The sequence below is a fragment of the Euleptes europaea genome, chromosome 7 (genome assembly GCF_029931775.1).
Source record: "Euleptes europaea isolate rEulEur1 chromosome 7, rEulEur1.hap1, whole genome shotgun sequence".
Classification (NCBI taxonomy): Eukaryota; Metazoa; Chordata; class Lepidosauria; order Squamata; family Sphaerodactylidae; genus Euleptes; species Euleptes europaea.
In genome coordinates, this window is record NC_079318.1 from 61,380,780 (window position 1) to 61,395,075 (window position 14,296).

Below are 14,296 nucleotides of genomic sequence, written 5' to 3' on the forward strand. Positions count from 1 at the left end.
CAAAAGCAACGAATTCGTCTTATATGAAGGAGTTCAGTTTTGCAAATGAATCAACTGAGGAAAAGTCTACTAGCAATCTGTGGGAATCTGGAAGCCCTCCCTCTTGCTTTATTACAGCTACTGCAATGTATGTTTCCCCCCCACACACAAATGCATGTTTGCAATGTATGTTTCCCCCCAAATCAAGTGACTAAAACATGCATGCTGGTGTTAAATGTTAAGCAATGTTATGCAAATGAAACAAGACCACTTGTTGATCTGGAGAGATCAGTGCTAGATGGGAGCTTACCTGGGAAGCCTGAGATTCCTGACATACCGCTAGGCAGAAGGAGAGGAAAAGGCTGTATTGGAATGCAGAAATCATGGTCCTGTTATTTCCAGATAGAAATGCCTCCTTGGATTGCTTTGAAGTGCTTCGCTGAGCAGTTGCTTCAACAGTCAAGTTTCAGTGGCTGTGGTGGTGGGGGTGATGTTGCCAAGCTTTCCTTCCTGAGCTCAGGAATGACTGCAGCATCCCCCAGAAGGGGTTTCCGTAGAGTAAAATCCTCGGCTTCAACTCCTTATTGGTGGACTTCCTTTGCTGCAAGTGTGCTCCCACACAGGAGCTCCCCCTTCCACCCCTTGAGATTTTACACAGTAACACCTAAGAGTTTTGGCTTCTAGTGAGCAAATGACATCTCATTTCTGCCAATGTTGATTTTTTTTCCACTTTAAGAAGCAGCATGTTGAGTGGAAAAAAATATGAATATTTCCTGGTGCGGAGTAGTCAATAATTATGGATATTAATTTTGATTTAGAGCCTATCCCAACCTAAGAGCTTACAGTAATCACAATTGTTATATATTTTTCCCCCCAAGTTTGAGTCTCCCATATGTTTGTTTTTGGCTAGTCAGGAAGTGGAAGACATAATTTGTATACCACTTGAGTGGGTTCAAAGTGCTTCACATACATTAGCTGAATAATCCTGAGGGAGTCAGGGAATGAGAATCCTCCTATTGACAAGATCCATTTTGAAACTGAGCCCGCATGGTGTAGTGGTTAAGAGCAGCAGACTCTAATCTGGTGAACTGGGTTTGATTCCCCACTCCTCCACCTGAAGCCTGCTGGGTGACCTTGGGCCAGTCACAGTTCTCTCAGCCCACATGAAGACAGGCAATGGCAAACCACCTCCGAATGTTCTCTTACCTTGAAAACCCTACGGCAGGGGTGGGGAACCTTTTTTCTGCCAAGGGCCATTTGGATATTTATAACATCATTCATGGGCCATACAAAATGATCAACTTAAAAATTAGCCTGCTATATTTGGTCAAACATTTAGCCAAGAGGCACAACCGGAGACGGCTCCGAGTGTCTGCCATGTAGAGCGACTCGCTTTTGAGCTCTGCCATCCCCAGCTGGGCCCAAGAGATTCAGGCAGGGCAGCAAACACAAGACGGAGTGAGCGACAAGCTGTCCGGGACTTGTAGGCGGAGCCTGGTCCAATAACGCCCCGATCCAGCACTTTCCCACCCTAAACGTCTTTTGCAGGACTTAGAGGGGAAAGAACCAGAAGGGAGAGGGGGTACCGACCAAGCCCCAAGCAGGCAGCTGCCCAGATGACCCCCCGGCGCGGGCAAGCAGGCAGGCATCCAACCAGTGGCGCACTCACCCACCTGGTGGCACAGGATGGTCTGTTGCACCAGCAGGGTGTAGCCGTCCAGCCGCACGCTGGAGTTGCTCCTGCTCCGCATGGTTGGGGCCGGATTCTATAGCCGGCTCCTGCTACCTCCGCCTGCAGGGATGAAATGAGGACACACTGGCTAAGAACTCACCCCCACACATTCTGGCCCTGCCCCCTTTAACCCCTCCATTGTCTCCACTTCTGCCCCCAGCCCTCTTGTAGTACAGAGAAAATATGTTTCCCCATGGCCCGGGTGGGAAAGGGTTAACACAGGTTCTTGGGCGGTCTTAGCAGCTCCATAGCTAATAACTCTTATGCAAGGGGGAAAGAAGGTTCCTTTTCTCGGCAAAACAAACTCACATCTGCCTTGAATAGAGGCTATTCCTGTCTGCAGGAGGGGGCAGATCACCAGTCTTAGGGGTATTCTTCACGCAGATTTGCTGCTGTTTCGATGCTGATTTGTGTCGGAGGCAAATTTTGGTTATTCACTGCAGATCCGTGTTTTCCCCCACTGAGCAAAATAAGCCGGGTTAAAAGAGAGGCAATCCAAACCACTTCTGAGCCGTATTTTCCAGTAGAAGAGCGTTTTGTTGCTCGGATGCCCATGAAAAAATGTTTGCTTCGCTCCCCGGGACGTCTCCTTTCTCCTCCCCCAAGAACGGTGATTGGCTGGGGGAGTTGCCACTCTAACAGCATCGCACCAGCAGGAGGGAGACCCAAAGCAGACTGGCTGCCCCTCGTCAGAAGGGTGATGGGGGTTTTGGCTTGGATTTGCCGCTCTCAGGATGCCCACCCCCAACACACACACACATAAGATCTCACCGGCTGGAGGGAGACCCAGAGCATACTGGCTGCCCCTCTTCAGAAGGGTGACGGGAGTTTTGGCTTGGATTTGCTGCTCTCAGGATGCCCCCCCCACACACACATAGGATCGCACCAGCTGGAGGGAGACCCAGAGCAGACTGGCTGCCTCTCTTCAGAAGGGTGACGGGAGTTTTGGCTTGGATTTGCTGCTCTCAGGATGCCCCCCCCAAACACACACACACAGGATCATGGGAAGAGTGGGCAGGATTAGGCGGATTTGGAGCGGTGAGTCATGAGAGGCAGCAGACGTAAGCAGCGCAGAGAAGTGCGCTGTTTCTCCCGTGAAAAATTGAAAATGCCTTGGGATGGGGGGAGAATCTGCGCTGCCATGAAAAAGCTATTTAAATTGGTTTATTGTTTCCTCCGATTCGAAACCGAAGCAAAATCCACTGTGAAAAATACCCCTTAGATTCTTCTGAGCTAGAGATCTGTCAGTACCCACGAAAGGCCAGACCAAATGATTTTGCGGGCCTTATATGTTCCCCACCCCTGCCCTACGGGGTTGCTATAAGTCAGCTGTGACTTGATGGCCCTTTCCACCACGTTGAAATTAGACTTTCTCTAAAGACCTAGAACATATGTTATGTAGTCAGAGTGCACCAATTATGTATTTTACACCAATTATGTGAAAATATATCCTAATGTACAGGTAGTACCAAGAAATGTTGCTGTGTAGGGCTAAGGTTTGTTTGACCAAACTGGTATAATTTGATGGTGTCCTTTGAAATATAGGTCACGAACAGCAGAGGAAATGGTCAACCTGCTCTTGAGTTGAACTCTTCCAGAGTACAGTGGGATTCACACGAGTGAATCTTTGACTTACAAAAAAAATCCTTACACATAGAAAATTAGATGTTGGGAAGAAGTGTCCTGGCATAATCTTCTTTCTAACCACCTGAGAGCCAAATCACCCAGGCTTGCTAGAGATATCAGTTGTGTAGTTTAAAAGTAAAAAGCATTGGGGGCGGGGTGATGTGGGATGCAGCCATTGAAGTGGAAAAAGTGGTGATTAATTCCCCCCCTTGTGCCATTTTCTGGATTCCAAACATTCCCCAGCTATTATAATCCTTGGGAGAAAAAACAGGGAGGGGAATTACAATATATAAATGCCTAACTTTTTTTGCCTTCTAGGATTTAAAACAGTTTTCAATCCAGGAAGCAGCACAGGGATATTGTAACGGGTAAAGTCTAGAGATTTATTTTCCCCCTCCCCAATCAGTGCCCTGGCCCTTATTCATACTTGCTGCTTTTCATGTCCTTGCTGCTTTTATGCAGCTCAGCTTTACCTTTGTGGATTGGATCACAGATCCTCAGAATCATCTATAATTTGACCTTTTATCTCTGTCTATGGAACAGCACTGCAGCTAGTTAATCTGACTGCGTGCTGTAAGGTTAAGTACTTGAAAGATACAGCTGCCAGAAAATGCTGTCCTTAGCCTGCAACACAGACCAGTCCACCGATATGGGCTACCCTATGCTTTATACTAAGCTTTATGCTGTGCTTTAAGCCATTGCTGATACAGTTCAGGAGAAGGAGGGATTCAAAAAAAGAGCAGTTGTGTGGGACATCTTTTTATAAGGTGTAAGCTGAAACACTAACCAAAATAACACAAAAGAGCTTTTGAGTTCCCTAGAGGTCTTTATCATACTGGATGTTGAGGGGGCAGTGGAAAGACGTTTCAGGTCATGAAGGAGGAATCTTATGCACGTTTACTCTGAAGGAAGTCCCATTTAATTCAGCAGGGCCAGCTCTTTAAATGGACTACAGGATGTGTTGTGGACTGAACTGGACTGTGTGATGCTGGATGAAAAACAGATCTCTAGATGCATCAATGGCTGTTGGGACACAGAAGCAACAGCTCTCTGGTACTGTTGTTGGGAATGTGCCACTTTCCTTAGTGGTGGAGGTGAACTGTGGTTTCTGCTGTCCTGCTTAGTTGACATCCGCAGATGCACTCTGAGAGTGTAACAAATGCAAATGCCGTGGACCAAGGTGGATCTGAGGACCACTAGTTGCACAGGGGGTGCCAATTGTGCTGGTGGGCAAGCCCTAGTGAAAACACTAATGCTAAAAGGTGGCTTGTTTACACTATTTAGAAGTGGGTTGCCTAGGATAGCTCTTCACCCTCTCTGTGATCAGAAGCAGCAGGATAAATGGTACACCTCAGAAACTATAACACAACTTATTTAATTGGCATCAGTGGTAACTGCAGAATTTTGTTTCCCTTCGTGAAGAATATTTTATTTATTATTATTATTGATCATGATTTGTTTTTTCCCCAACAGAGTAGATATGCCATTCTGTCACAAGTCAGTAACTGCACAACTTCAGTCAGTCTTGGAAAGGAAAAATTATTTAGATTAAGGCTTGGGTCTAGTTGGAAATGACTTTGGTCACCCTGATTTATGCTGAGTGTGACAGAGGAGTGCGCCCCTGTTGATTCTTCTGGAGCTCTTAGTGGCTTGTGATACCATCCATTAATGTATCTTTCTGGAGAGGCTGGCTGAGTTTGGGGTCCAAGGCACTATGTTATAGTGGTTTTACTCTTACCTGACCAGTCATTTCCAAATGTTGGTGATGTGGGACAGGCATTTATCCTACAGGGTCCCACAGGGTTTCATTTTGTCTCCCAAGCTGTTTAACATATACTTGAAGTCACTGGGAGAGATAGTCTGGGGGTTCGGACTGAGGTGCTACTAATATGCAGTTGACACCCAGTTCTGTTTCTCCCTGACATCAGAATTGGGTCAGTCTGTGGATTCCTAGCCAATTGATTAGAAAAGGTAATGGGATGGATGAGGGCTAATAAAATGAAGTGTAATCTAGACAAGACTGAGGTGCTGTTGATCAATGAAAAAATGTGACTAAGGACTGAGGAGTGAGTCTCTCCTGGTGGGGCTTGTGCTCTCTCTAAAGAGCAGGTTCATAGCTTGGTGGTGGTGCTGGATCTCTTGGTCTACAGCTGGAAGCTCCTCTGTGGTGCAGCACCTTTTATTAGCTTCAGTTGCTACACCAGCTGTGCCGGTTCCTTGAAAACCATGTCTTGGCCACAGTGATCCCTGCTCTGATCACTTCCAGATTAGATTACTGCAATATACTATATATGGAGCTGTCTTTGAAGGTTGTCTAGAACTTCCAACTGGTCAAAATGAAATGGCAGACTGCTCTCATGGAGTTGGATATAAGAAGGAGTCTATCACTCCTGTGCTGAAATCTGGGCCGCTAATGCATTACCAGGCGCTACTTAAAATGCCAATGTTTACATTTAAAGCCCTGAACAACTTGGGGCCATGATTTCTCAAGGACAACCGTTTTCCTATACTATCCTGCCTGCCAGCTAAAATTATAATCACAAACTTTGCTAATGGTGCCCTCACCAGCAGAAATCAGGCAAGTAGTGAACAAGTCAGGGCTTTCATAGTAGTGGCTCCCTGGTTGTGAAATGCACTCCCCCTTGAAGCTTGGCTGGTGCCAACTTTGTTGGCTTTTAGGTTCCTGGTGAAAACATTTTTCTTTACTGGGCCTTTCTAACCTATCTCTGTATTTCAACACTCTCCTTATGACCTACTAATTGTCTGTAAATTTTTATAAGCTGATTTTACTAATTTTGTTTTATTACTGAGAATTTTACTGCTGAGATTTTATTAATCATTTTAACTGTTGCAAACTAATTATTATTTGGGAGGGAAGGCAGCATGGTATAGCCCGATCTCACCACATCTCAGAAGCTAAGCAGGGTCAGCCCTGGTTAGCATTTGGATGAGAGACCACCAAGGACTACCAGGCTTGCTGTGCAGAGGAAGGTACTGTCAAACCACCTCTGTTAGTCTCTTGCCTTGAAGACCCCAAAAGGGGTCGCCATAAGTCAGGTGCGACTTGATGGCACCTCACACAATTATTATTTATTATTTTATTCTTGTTAGCAACCTTGGGCAAGATTTTTTTGGAAGAGGTGGAATAGAAATATTCTTTAATTTAACAAAGAAGATGAATAACCCTGGGAGAAACTGGATCAGCCATGCTGTGCAATCAAAAACCAGGATTTGCAAAAAACGGAGTATAAAATTGTACAGCATTATGAGAAACAGTTCATGGGTACAGGGTGACTGCATAAATTGCTGGGGCCCCAAAAAACTTCCTGCTGTATTGTGGATCAAAAACAAAACAAAAACGGCACAAGTAGATCCTGAATGCTGGTGAGGCGGTATTGGTCTCCACACCTACAGATGTCGCCACCAACAAACAATGGACATACAGAGTGTGGGAATGAGTACAGAGGCACAGTAACATACACCTCTAGGTTTCCTGTTGGAAAATATATCAGTCTCCATCCCAACTGCTGGCAGGTTGGGGCATCCCTGCTTCCAGGAGCCAAAAAAGGTGGCAAAAATATGGTGGGAAGGGCTGGCTGTGATTAGTGGTGCACACTGTAAACTAGGGTTGCCAGCTCTAGGTTGGGAAATACCTGGAGATTTTGGGGGCGGAGCCTGAGGATGGTCGGGTTTGGAGAAGGAAGGGACTTCAATGCCAGAGAGTCCAATTGCCAAAGCGGCCATTTTCTCCAGGTGAAATAATCTCTGTCGGATGGAGATCAGTTGAAATAGCAGGAGATCTCCAGCCAGGAACTAGCCTCTTATTCAGCCAATATAGAGGCATACAAGAATAAAAAAGTAACACGCGATCAAGAAGATTATGCACAAGACCGTGTATACTTCTGGTTAGGCAAAGGCACTAGACGACCCCGTAGGATTTCCCCTAGGGAGGGACCAGTCCACACATCAGACAATTCCTCCGGGGAGCGAGGAGCCTCCAGTACTTCCAGTTTAGGTTCCTACGGATCATCTTACTCCTTATGCTCAGGAAGGAGGGATTTTCTCTTTTTTAAAAAACTTTTTATTGCTTTTTCCATAAAAATAATACATTTCTTATTCGGTATTTCATATAGCTTATTTTCCCATATATTTATGAATAATAATGCATAGCTTAATGCATACCTTCTTAATCAAATACGTATAATAATTTGAACTTCCCCCCAACTTCCTCTAACCCATTCTTAATCAGATTACTCCTTTATTTTAGTATTTATCTATTCCTTCTGAGCTAGTATATATTTATTTAAAATTGTCTATTTCTTTCTAGTGTCCATATATACTCCATTACTTAGTAACCCAATCTCTAATATATTCAATTAGCGTTAAAGAAATTTAAAATATTATTAGGTTACATAATTACTCCAAAAACAAGGATAGAACTATATATTCTTTACATTATCAAGTAAGTAAAAAAAAAACCTCATTGTTATTTCCCTGCACCTCCCTTTATTCCCAACATTTCAGTACCCTCCGACTCTTTATCCCTTCTTTTTAAAAGACTTTTTCTGTCGGGGGTTTCTATTGGTTTTTTCTTGCTTTCTTAATGTAGTCTCTTGGCATCCATGGTGACCAGTTACTGCATCTGGCCCAGATGAATTTTCATCCCGTCATATTTCTTCTTGGTCTCTTCCTTGAGTGGGATCTGTCAGTTCTGTATTTCTTGATAGAAATCTTTCAGCCTCTGCTAGTGAGTTGACCGCATATCTGATCTGTTTGTAGATGAAAGTAAGCCCTTGTGGTGTTAGCCAGGCGTATCTTATTCCATTTTTCCTCAATATCATTGTGAAATCCTTATAAGCATTTCTCTTTGCAACCAAGTGACAAGGTATATCTTTTAGCAATATTAATGATAATCCATCTACCAAAAGAGGGCTATCATATTGGATTTGCATGATTGTAGTCTTCATTCTGAGATCATGAAAGGCAATCGCAATTTCTCTAGGTGCTGATTTCTGCATTTTTGGTGACAAGGGAGCTCTGTATATTTTGTCTATTGCATATTTCAATTTTTGTTCATTTAAATAGAAAATATCAGCAAGTGACTTTATCATCGTCCCTCTAGTGTCTCCATATTTTTCCGCGAGATTGCGTATTCATAAATTGGATTCTCTCGATTTCATATCCAAAAGTGCAATCTGGTCCTTTAAAATCTCTCCTTGTGTTTGTAAATCTCCAATTTGTTTCTCATTATCCTTAGTTTCCATGCGAATTTCCTTTTGTTCTTCCTCCACTTTTGTTATGGTAATTTCCATCTTTTTCATATCTGTTTTTAACACCTTCACCTGGTCTTTAATTGTCTTAATCTTGATCAAAAGGTTGTCAAGTTTCTGGTCAAGTAGTTGAGACATTTATCCGTTGTTGAATTTGTTTGTTGAGTGTTTCAGTGTGCTGCATCAACAGTTCCTCCAGTCTTTTGTAATCCATGGTTCCCTGTGGAGCTGGTTGTATAGGCGGGCAGTATTAGTGTAACACAGACCATCAAGTTTCAAGAGTCCTCTAGTAAAGCCTTTAAAGACATCCGGTCCTTCCACAAAGTCTCCTCGTTCTCACAGCAAAACGTGGCAAGAAGACTCTAAAGCGAAATTATTTCAAATGGCAAATAGAACTTCGTCCCTCCCCCTTCCAACTCTGAATCTTCAGTTGCTGCATACAATGTCACTCAAATCGTCTGTTGTTATGTCTACCCGCGGGAAAGATTTAGTCCGGTTCAGTCCGGTTGGTGATTTTTCTTATTTTGTCAGATTATCTCTTGATCTTATATGGGGGGGGGGGGTTTATAGCTAGTTGGAAAATCTCCTCAGTCTTTTTCTGATTGAAAGGCAAACAAAAGGAGTTCTTAACACTTACAGGTCTCAGATGTCGGGGTTTCAGTAGTTTAAATGGTTCAATAGCTGGTGTTTGGTAGAGGAGATCTGATCCTGGATCCACTAGAGGAGCTCACAGCGGTGGTTTCTTCCTCAGCCGGGCGGGACAACATACAACCCCCCCGGGGTTTCATTCCCGGGGGAAAGTTTGGGAGTCAAAACCGCACTCTTTGGCAGCAGGAATTTCCTGCTCCACGTTCCACCTTTTAGGAACGTGGATCAGGGCACTAAAGTGTCCCGATTTTGGAGCGTCTCCAGGTTCTCTCAAGAGCTCTTGAGAGAAGTCGCTATCAGATCCGCCATCTTGCTGGAAGTTCAGGAAGGAGGGATTTTCCACGGGACCCCCGACCCCGCGGCCGCCAGAAAAAGACCTCGTAGTCAACCTATCTTCCAGAAACCTTTCTCCTTCTGAGATTCAAGTTCTCAATTTAGGTATTAATTTTGTTTTCACTCCCCAATATTCTAGGCTTCAAACCCACATCGATTTATTTAAGTTTTTCAGAATCTTAAAACTTAAAGAACAATTCCAAAATTCAGAACGTACTTTACCTCCTCGACAGGTGTTTAAACCTAGGTCTACCTACATTCCTAAAAATAGTAGCCATTTCATCCACACTTACCAGTCCCTAGTTCTATGGGACATTGACAAACTGGAACTATGCAAGGCTAGTCACAACAAAAATCACAGCAATTTGACTCCTGAACAATTTACTATTTTGGAAGATTTAGCTGCAGATGATTCTTTAATTTTCCGCCTTGCGGATAAAGGTGGCAGCCTGGTCGTTTTGAATTTTGAAGACTACAATGATGAGAATCTCAAACAATTGGACAACACGTTATACTATAAGAAATTACATGTTGATCCCACAAAAAAGATTTCTAATGTCATCAAAACAGTCATTCAAGAAGCTTTAGCACTCAACTACATTAACAAGAACACCGCGGACTTCCTCCTTGCTAAATTTCCTAGAGTACCCATATTCTATACTGTTCCTAAAATTCACAAATCTTTGCTACACCCTCCTAGTAGACCCATTATTAGTTTGGTGGGATCTTTACTTGAACCAATCTCAAAATACATTGACTCTTTCTTACAAGAGTTTGCCAAGGACACTCCATCTTACGTGGCTAATACATGACAACTGATTCAGGATATTGAGAACTTGACCATCCCTACTGAAGCGGCTTTAGTCTCCCTCGATGTGACTGCATTATACACTAACATCCCCCTTGAAGAAGCCCGACTCATCATAGAAGACAAACTGAAAACTCAACCTGAGGAATTGCCTCCTACACACTTCTTAATGAGTCTCACTGATATCCTTTTTGAGAACAACTTCTTTAGTTATGATGATCAATTTTATTTACAGGTTAGGGGCGTAGCAATGGGGGCAGCCTGCGCCACCTCCATTGCTAATATGTTCATGGCACAGTTTGAGAGCACATATATTTTCTCTTCTTCCATGTTTTACTCACAGTTCCTTTGGTATTGCCAGTACATTGATGATTTATGCATAATTATTACACACAGGGACTCCTTTCATCCTGTGTTGGACTGGATCAATTTCTTACATCCGTCCTTATCTTTTTCGGGCTCTGTTGACACCAAAGCTATTCCGTTTTTGGACGTTATTATCTACCGCACAGAGGCCAACACATTAGCTGTCAAACCTTACAAAAAACCTACTGACTGTGGCAGCAATTTACATTTCTCTTCACAGCACCCTCTACACATATGTAAGAATCTGCCTTACAGCCAGTTTCTTTGCCTCAAACGTAATTCATCTGCTAACACTGACTTCCATGTTGCGGCTTCTGAACTCTCCCATACCTTTAATAGGAGAGGCTATCCGACACCTGTCATTCAACAGGCATTTAACAGGACACAATCTAAGGACAGGTCCTCTTTATTCAACAAGCAGATCATCACCAAGAATGATGAGTCTAAGCGTATCATAGCTTCCTTGCAGTTCCCCCACCTATCTTATGACATCAAAAAGATTCTACAGTGCCATTGGCATCTAATACAGAACATTCCTGGGTGTCATGATCCACCCATTTTAGGGATGAGGAAAACCAAGTCTATCAGGAACATCCTAATTAAAACTGATATACACAAGGAACGTGGAAGCATCCACCCTAAAGGGCATTTTAAATGTAGATGCTGTTCAATGTGTCCTTATAGCCTTCTGATTAATAAAGTCAGCTCCCATGCTTCTAACTTTACCTACACCTTGAACCAGTTCAGCAACTTTGCATCTTCCATGACGGTTTATGCTGTGGTCTGCCCGTGCCGGCTTATGTACATCAGCTGCTCGACATGCCCTGTTTGCCTCCAGATCGGGGAACACCGCTCCCGCATTCGAGCCAGAACCATTGACGCTCCCCTCGTCCAACATTACATCACTAAACGGCATTCTGACACCGACTTGTTATTTTTCGTCCTATGGCAATTTAAACCCAAACTGTTTCTGATTCAAGACAGTCAAAAGATCCTCCTACAACAAGAAATGCGCCTAATATATGCCTTCCAAACTCTTACACCTAAAGGTCTTAATAATGCGTTTGATCTGGCATGTTTCATCTGATCCTGTATGTCTCACATCTCTACATTCCCTGGCCTTAGTGCTTCTGTCCCTTTAAAGCCCACCAAGACTATGCATGAATGAGTTCTACCCCTTTGATTCTGATTGGCTGATCTTTCTATTTGAGATAGAATAGAGCCGAACACTATACCGCTTTCAGAGGAAAGAATGCGCGATTGATTGTTTCTTAGGAAGCATTTCCCCGGGTAAGATCTTATAACACCCCCCACCAGGAATGATATAGGAATACTTATTTTGTGTTGTATAGAATGTAGTTCTATCTTCAAGAAGGGGAAAAAGGAGGATCCAGGTAACTACCGACCTATCAGCTTGACTTCTATACGAGGAAAAGTGTTCGAACAAATCATCAAACAGTCCGTCCTTGAGCATTTAGAAAGGATGGAACTGATCACTAAGAGCCAGCACGGGTTTCTCAAGAATAAGTCATGTCAGACTAATCTTATCTCCTTTTTTGAGAAAGTTACTACCTTGCTGGATCAGGGGAATGCTGTAGACATAGTTTATCTAGATTTCAGTAAGGCTTTTGATAAGGTTCCACATAGTATTCTAGTTGACAAATTGGGAAAATGTGGGTTAGATCCTATTATGTTAGATGGATCTGCAACTGGTTGACAGATCGTACCCAAAGAGTGCTAGTTAATGGTTCCTCGTCCACTTGGAGAGAAGTGACTAGTGGAGTTCCTCAGGGATCTGTGCTGGGCCCTGTGTTGTTCAACATCTTTATAAATGATTTGGATGAAGGAATAGAGGGGATGCTTATTAAATTTGCAGATGATACTAAATTGGGAGGGGTAGCAAATACGGTAGAAGACAGAGCCAAGATGCAGGATGATCTTGACAGGCTGGAGAAATGGGCTAGAACTAATAAAATGCACTTCAACAAAGACAAATGTAAACTTCTGCATTTAGGTAGGAAAAATCAAATGCATAATTATAGGATGGGGGAGACTTGTTTGAGCAGTAGTGTGTGCCAAAAGGATCTTGGGGTCTTAGTAGACCAAACACTGAACATGAGTCAGCAGTGTGATGCTGTAACTAAAAAGGCAAATGCAGTCTTGGGCTGCATTAACAGTAGTGTCCAGATCACGCGAAGTGATGGTATCGCTTTACTCTGCTCTGGTTAGACCTCAACTAGAGTACTGTGTTCAGTTTTGGGCACCACAATTTAAGAAAGATGTAGACAAGCTGGAACGTGTCCAGAGAAGGGCAACAAAGATGGTGAGGGGTCTGGAGACCATGTCCTATGAGGAAGGTTGAAGGAGCTGGGTATGTTTAGCCTGAAGAGGAGAAGACTGAGAGGGGAAATGATAACCATGTTCAAGTACTTGAAGGGCTGTAATATAGAGGAGGGTGCCGAGTTGTTTTCTGTTGCTCCAGAAGGTCGGACCAGAACCAACCGGTTAAAATTAAATCAAAAGAGTTTCCGTCTAGACATTAGGAAGAATTTTCTAACAGTTAGAGCGGTTCCTCAGTGGAACAGGCTTCCTCGGGAGGTGGTAAGCTCTCCTTCCCTGGAGGTTTTTAAGAAAAGGTTAGATGGCCATCTGTCAGCAATGCTGATTCTGTGACCTTAGCAGATGATGAGAGGGAGGGCATCTTGGCCATCTTCTGGTCACTAGGGGTGTGGAGCGGGGAGGTAGTTGTGAATGTCCTGCATTGTGCAGGGGGTTGGACTTGATGGCCCTGGTGGTCCCTTCCAACTCTATGATTCTATGATTCTATGATTCTAGTTTTAAGCATGTTGTTTTTTACAGCGTGACGGTCTGATATCGCCTATTCCGGATACAATTCGTCCTCAGATTTTGCCAGTTCTCATTAAGCCATATTGAGCTGAAGAAGCCTTTGTGAAACATGGATGTATGACTAGCCACACGTTCTCTAGTTCTCTAGTTCATGGTTCTTTGGACTCCAGCCTTCGGGCTTTCTTGGACCTCTCACACCCACTGGATTTCCTTCTGAAATCTCTGGGGTATTGCTGTATGTTAAAGGCAGTGTGCCTATTCATTTTTGCGTTGTGCTTTACTGCAGGCAGTGTGCCTTTATTTTCCTTTTTGTAGGCAGTGTGCCTTTATTTTTGAGTTTGTGTTTTCTTGTTTATTGTATTCATTTTTTCTTGTTTATTATTTATTATTGTATGGACTCTGTATATATCATATCTGTTAGTCCTTTTTTGGCATGAAGTTAATGCTTTATAATACAGCATGATATCCATCAGTGTATGTTCTCTTCATATTTAATTGGTTAGTATACCATTTTTGCTTATTGCTTCTGAGCCCTCGTGCTGCCAATTTCTTCAAGTTACTTTAACTCTGGCACAGGTGTGCTGCATTTGGTGTAACCACCTGGAGGTTGGCAACCCTACTGTAAACTTAGTAGTGCATGGGCAAGGCAGTGCACTATTGACCCTTCACCTGTGAGTAGTTCCATTG

The 14,296-nt window shown here is 43.4% G+C and overlaps 1 protein-coding gene across 1 annotated transcript in view; it reads right to left on the bottom strand.

The window, feature by feature from the left end:
- FBLN7 (fibulin 7) overlaps positions 1-435 on the bottom strand; it is a 29,889-nt gene extending 29,454 nt beyond the window's left edge. The window contains exon 1 of the mRNA XM_056852680.1: positions 290-435. Coding sequence (XP_056708658.1) covers positions 290-364 — 75 coding nt within the window. The 5' untranslated portion in view covers positions 365-435. The remainder of the gene's footprint in view (positions 1-289) is intronic.
- Positions 436-14,296: the final 13,861 nt, after the last annotated feature.